Source organism: Tasmannia lanceolata, unplaced genomic scaffold, assembly GCF_043159265.1.
Source record: "Tasmannia lanceolata isolate RefF3 unplaced genomic scaffold, GAP_Taslan_0.1 ptg000023l, whole genome shotgun sequence".
Classification (NCBI taxonomy): Eukaryota; Viridiplantae; Streptophyta; class Magnoliopsida; order Canellales; family Winteraceae; genus Tasmannia; species Tasmannia lanceolata.
Window position 1 is genome coordinate 14,141,034 of NW_027518700.1, and position 6,304 is coordinate 14,147,337.

The 6,304-nt window shown below is 37.5% G+C and overlaps 1 protein-coding gene across 1 annotated transcript; it reads left to right on the plus strand.

The window, feature by feature from the left end:
* Positions 1 to 4,124: 4,124 nt before the first annotated feature.
* On the plus strand, positions 4,125 to 5,147 carry LOC143855847 (protein FAR1-RELATED SEQUENCE 5-like). Its single transcript, XM_077365899.1, has one exon. The coding sequence runs from the start codon at positions 4,125 to 4,127 to the stop codon at positions 5,145 to 5,147; it is 1,023 nt and encodes a 340-aa protein (XP_077222014.1).
* Positions 5,148 to 6,304: the final 1,157 nt, after the last annotated feature.

The window sequence follows — 6,304 nt, forward strand, 5'->3', positions numbered from 1 at the left end:
ATAGACAAGATTTGACGTCTAAAACGTTAGCTAAGATGGCGAAAATAGAAGTTGAAGAATAATGGACTTTGTTTCATGCTGCAAGTTCTTGATCGTTTTCGCCTGCATCACTAACCCGACCCGTTTCTAAATCTCTTAATCCTATCTGCACCCATCTAACCAATTTTCTCCAATTCTGATCTGGTCCAAACAGCCCCTCAGGGTGTGTTTGGATTGCTGGAATTGGGAATCAGAATTGATGTCTGATTCTGTGTTCAGTTGTCACCTTCTCTCGTCTCCCATTCAGGATTTTGAGGAAATCCAAGATCCTAAAATCCATGTATACAAATGGCCCCTCAAGGTGTGTTTGGATTGTCGGAATTGGGAATCAGAATTGATGTCTGATTCTAGCATTTGGATCGACTCGTAGTCCGCATAATGGGAGATGCCAGGTGGAAAAGAAGCTGAAATTTCGGGCGGATTTTAATACAGCTTGAAGAAGCGGCATTCTTATTCTCTCTCTCTCTCTCTCTCTCTCTCTATATATATATATATATATATATATATATATATATATATATATATATATGAGCTTAGTGTTTCTAGTCGGTAGAGCAGATAGCGTTATCTACTCCACCCTTCTTAAGGGCCGTCGGATTATAAGAAGGGTGATCCCAACCGTTGAAGAATAAATATACAAAACCTCCCTCTCTCTACGCACGGTGGGTTTTCCGACAAAACAAGGTTTCTGTTCTCCCTCTCTCTATGCACGGTGGGAGTTCCAACGCCTCCCTCTTCTCTCCCTCGCTGGGTTTTCCGACGGCTACCTCTTCAACACCTTGCTGGAGATTACGCATGCTCTTCTCTCCCTCGAGGTATGCTTTGGATCACTACTTTTCTTCTCCGTTGGGTTTTTATTTTATTTTTAACCCAACAGAAACCCATTTCTGTTGGGTTTTTTTTTCTAATTTTTAAACATCTTTGGGAGGCAGAAACCCATTTCAAGTGTTGGTGAGCAATATATATTCTGTTGGGTTAAAAAGTTTCCATTTTTTTAAAAAATGAAACCCATTTCAAGTTTCTGTTGGGTTTCTGTTGAAATAGGTTTCTATTGGGTTAAAAATAGAAACCCATTTAAAAAAAAATCGGTTTTTTTTTTTAAATGGGTTCTACCGACTAAAAACTTTCCAATTTTTTTTAAATGAAACCCATTTCAAGTTTCTGTTGGGTTTCTGTTGAAATGGGTTTCTATTGGGTTAAAAATAGAAACCCATTAAAAAAAAAATCGGTTTTTTTTTCAAATGGGTTTTTTTTATATACCCAAAAAAATAGAAACCCATTTCAAAAAAAAAATGGGTTTTTTTTTTTTTAAATGGGTTTTTTTGATATACCCAAAAAAAATGGGTTTTTTTTATATACCCAGAAACCCATTTTTGTTAACCCAACAGAAACCCATTTCAACTTTCTATTGGGTTAAAAATAGAAAACCATTTTTTTTAAACAGAAACCCATTTCAAGGTTTTTTTTTAACCCAACAGAAACCCATTTCTGTTGGGGTTTTTTTTTTTTTTTTTTTTTTAAAAAATTTATCATCACCCAACAGAAATGGGTTTTTTTTTTTAATTTATCTTCACACAACAGAAATGGGTTTTTTTTTTTTTTTTCATTTATCATCGGCCAACAGAGCTGTGGGGTTGTTCATTTTTCATTTATCTGAAAGTATATTGTTTGTATGAGTCTTAAATCATTGTTGTATTTGTTATTAAAAGGTGCTGAAGTTGTATGTATGTGATGGATAGTAATGTGTCGCAAATTTGTGGGCATTTGATTGATGAAGTCGACTGTAATGGGTTAGTTGTGGTTGATGACAATGAAGTTGATGGCAATTGAAATCCAAGTAGTGACTTGGTTTGGCAACCTAGAGTGGGGGTGAATAGGATGTTTATAAAATCTTTACCTTTTAAAAACTTTTCCTAAGATTTCACCCAAGACTTATCCCTTGTTTAATTAAGTTTGAAATAGTTGAACTTAAACAATATTACAAATTAATATAAGTTCAAAACCCCTGTTGATCAGCAAACTTAATTAGGTAATTTTAATAGCCTAGATAGCTAGGTTAAGATATTTAGGTTGATTATCAATGCTAACTACTCACTCAATTCTAAGCACAAATAATCAAATAAGAGAGTGAGAGGGAGTGAGAGAAATACCAATCACACAAGTGACACAAAGATTTATAGTGGTTCGGCAAACGGCCTACTCCACTCTTCTCAAGGTCGCACTTGAGGATTTCCACTATTGAGACCTCCACGACGCCCGGCTCCAAGGCTTTTACACTCCAAAGGAATTAAATAAGGATGCCCTTCCACCTTTACAATGACTCTCCTTCTCCGCCAAGTTCTAAGCGGTTCACCCAAGGGAATTAAAAACAACGGATGTCCTTGCCACCGATCGAATAAAGAAGAAGATAAAAGCTTTGCTTTTATGTAGGCTACAATGCAAGTTGAAGCTCCAAGGATGCTCTCAAGAATAAACAAGTTTAAGCCTAAACCAATCTCAAAAGATTTTCTCAAATCAAGGCACAAGAGGTTGGTGAGAGTAATTACCCAAAAATAGTTCACAAATGATTTTATAGGGGTTTCTTGAAGTTGGACAATGTTCCTCTAGTGTTTTGGACCCTTGAATGGGTATATATAAAGTCCCAACTCCATGTGACCGTTTGAGGGGTAAAACAGTCAAAACTAGGTCAAAAAATCAACTAGCCGTTGCACCCCAACGGCTATATTTTTTTGAAGAAAAACATTTCTCGGAGTTCCGAGCAGAATTCTCGGAGTTCCGAGAATTCAAACAGAGCTTTTAATTTTGGAACCTGGTGCATTTCTCGGAGCTCCGAGAATGTTCTCGGAGTTCCGAGCTCGGAGCTCCGAGAATAATTCTCGGAGTTCCGAGACTGGTTTCCAGCAAACAGTGTCGAACTTGTAAAATTCATATCTCCCTCATTTCTCGTCGGATTTTGACGTTCCTATACTCTACGGATATGAGAAAAATGAGAGCTATCTGTTAAAAATATTTTCAAATAAAATATTTGAAAATGTTTTAAATAAGTTTTGATAGGATTTAGTTGCTGGTCCAGGTTGTTGCTTCGGAACTCTGTTTTGTTCATTCTTGTGTTGAATGCCATATGGGTCCCAACATGTTGGTACACCACCATGGCCATTCACTTATCCATTTAAGTTCTTAAAGGGTGTGTTAGTCTCTTTGAAAAACATATTTTTAGGGGTTTAAACAATGTGCCTTGACAAGAGAATATGCAAGAGAGATAGGAATACATTCTACCATTTCTATCACTCTCTTGAACTCTTCTTTTGAGCTGTGATCTTCTATGGTTGAGCTTCCATGCTTGACATCTTCAAGTTGTGGTACAAGCTCCTTGGTCCTTTGCATTAGGTTCTTGATCCTCCACCTTTGGCCTTCATGAACTTCCTTTGTTTGTTCAATGCTTTGAGATGGTTGATGATGAGCTTCTCCTTGGTACTTCTAAGGTGTGATTGGTCCAAGTATGTTCCAAGCTCATTTGCCATTGTGTTTGGTTCATCTTCAAGCATAGGCCAACAAGGTGCGTGCTAGTACGATTTGACTTGTGTAGGACCTGTCTAAAGCACAACACTCAAGACAAATGATCAGTCCATAAACAACTAATCAATTTGCGTTTGTTAATCATCAAAACAAGATGATTGAATGTACCCATGTGGAACCCTTGGGCTTACAACAATCAATTAGATATGTTGAATGAGGGGGAAATTCCGAATGAGGGTGTTGTAGGTTATGTTGATAACGAGGAGGGGTGTAGTGGTGCCGTTACTACGCCTAATTAGGATGATGGAGGGACAAGTGTAGCTAATGAATCCTTTCTTAATCAGCAGTTTGAAACCCCAGAAGCTGCGTACGAGTTCTATAATGTTTATGGTTTGGCTGCAGGGTTTGGTGTACGGAAAGCCAAGACCAATAAGTCAAAGAAAAATTTAAAAGTGATAACGAGGAGATTTGTATGTGAGAGAGAGGGTTTCAAAAATACTAAAGATAAGAGACAGATAGGAAAAGAAGTGAAGTTACGCCGCTCTGTAAGAGAGGGCTGTGAGGCACAGATGGAGATTAAAAAGAGAAAAGAGAAGTGGGTTGTGACTAGTTTTGAACCCAAACATTGTCATGATCTGACCTCTCCTACCAGAAGAGGAATGCATCGCTCACATAATAAATTCATGAAGAATATGGTTTGTAAGAATTTGATGGAGAAGCTCAGTGACCATGGGGTTAAGCCTTGTAACATTGCTAGGGTGTGTACTTCGGCATCTGGTGGTGGCAGTGGCGTCACAGCAAATCAGGTGGTGTCCCATTTGAGCGTACGTAGGCGTAACAATATGGGGCAAGTAGCATTCCTAATAGCTCGACAGTTCCATGAGAAACAAGCTGAAGATCCAAAATTTTATTTTGCGATGGAGATGGATGACATTGGGAACTTGAGATCTATGTTTTGGGCAGATTCAAGGGCGAGGAATGCTTACCGCACCTTCGCTGACGTAATTGTATTCGATGTCACATACAAGACGAATAGGTTTCTGATGCCATTCGCACCATTCACTGGAGTTAACCACCACAGGCAGTCTACTCTATTCGGATGTGCGTTGCTAGCAGATGAGAAAGAGGACACATTTACATGGTTATTTCAACAATGGTTGAAATGTATGTTTGGGGTAGCTCCGAGTTGTATAACTACAGATATGGATGTGGCGATGAGAAATGCTATTAGAAATGTTTTTTCGAAAACTCGTCATAGGTTTTGCTCGTGGCACAGTCATAGGCATCTGATTGAGCATTGTGCAGGCATGCGAGATTTTGAATCCGACTTCTGTAAGGATTATAATAAGTGGTTTTATAAGAGACAAATACCCGATTGTGAGAAAGAATGGGAAAATTTTGTGGATAAATATGGGATTTCTGAAAACAATTGGCTAGCGAAAATGTGGGAGCTACGAAGTCATTGGGTGCCAGCGTATTTTAGAGAGACTTTCACTGCTGGCATGACTTCTAGTTCATGTAGCGAAAGCATAAATTCATTCTTTGATGGATATATTAATCAGAGCACTACTCTACCAGAATTTGTGAAATAATATGCTAAGGCGTTTGTTGATCGTCGTAAAAAAGAATCTGAAGAAGATTTCAGGACTAAATCTTCAAATTCTGTATTGATTTCAAGGAACAAACTGGAAGCACAAGGTGAGAAATGTTATACGAGGACAATGTTTAACATTTTCCAATCGGAGTTTAAGGATAGCAACGACTGTTGGTATGACTTATTGGGTGAGAATGGCAATGTCACAGAATACAGTGTTGGCCGATGATAAATGAAAAAAAAAAAACCCAACAGAAATGGGTTTCTGTTGGGTTAAAAATAAATGAGGAAAGTGTTTATGTTGGGTTAAAAAAATGGGTTTCTATTGGGTTAAAAAAAAACTTGAAATGGGTTTCTGTTTATGCATAAACTTGAAAGTTGAAATGGGTTTCTGTTTAAAAAAAATGGGTTTCTATTTTTAACCCAATAGAAAGTTGAAATGGGTTTCTGTTGGGTTAAAAAAAACCCATTTTTTTTGGGTATATCAAAAAAACCCATTTAAAAAAAAAAAACCCATTTTTTTTTTGAAATGGGTTTCTATTTTTTTGGGTATATAAAAAAAATCGGGTTTCTATTTTTAACCCAATAGAAACCCAATAGAAACCCATTTGAACAGAAACCCAACAGAAACTTGAAATGGGTTTCATTTTTAAAAAAAATGGAAAATTTTTAGTCGGTAGAACCTATTTAAAAAAAAAACCGATTTTTTTTTAAATGTGTTTCTATTTTTAACCCAATAGAAACCTATTTCAACAGAAACCCAACAGAAACTTGAAATGGGTTTCATTTTTAAAAAAATGGAAAGTTTTTAACCCAACAGAATATATATAGCTCACCAACACTTGAAATGGGTTTCTGCCTCTCAAAGATGTTTAAAAATAAAAAAAAACCCAACAGAAATGGGTTTCTGTTGGGTTAAAAATAAAAAAAACCCAACGGAGAAGAAAAGTGGTGATCCAAAGCATACCTTGAGGGAGAGAAGAGCGTGCGTGATCTCCAGCAAGGTGTTGAAGAGGTAGCCGTCGGAAAGCCCAGCGAGGGAGAGAAGAGGGAGGCGTCGGAACTCCCACCGTGTGTAGAGAGAGGGAGAACAGAAACCTTGTTTTGTCGGAAAACCCACCGTGCGTAGAGAGAGGGAGGATTTGTATATTTATT

What these genes read in the sequence shown, in the direction of transcription:
- LOC143855847 (XM_077365899.1), top strand. Translation starts at nt 4,125, where the DNA reads ATGGAGATTAAAAAGAGAAAAGAGAAGTGGGTTGTGACTAGTTTTGAA.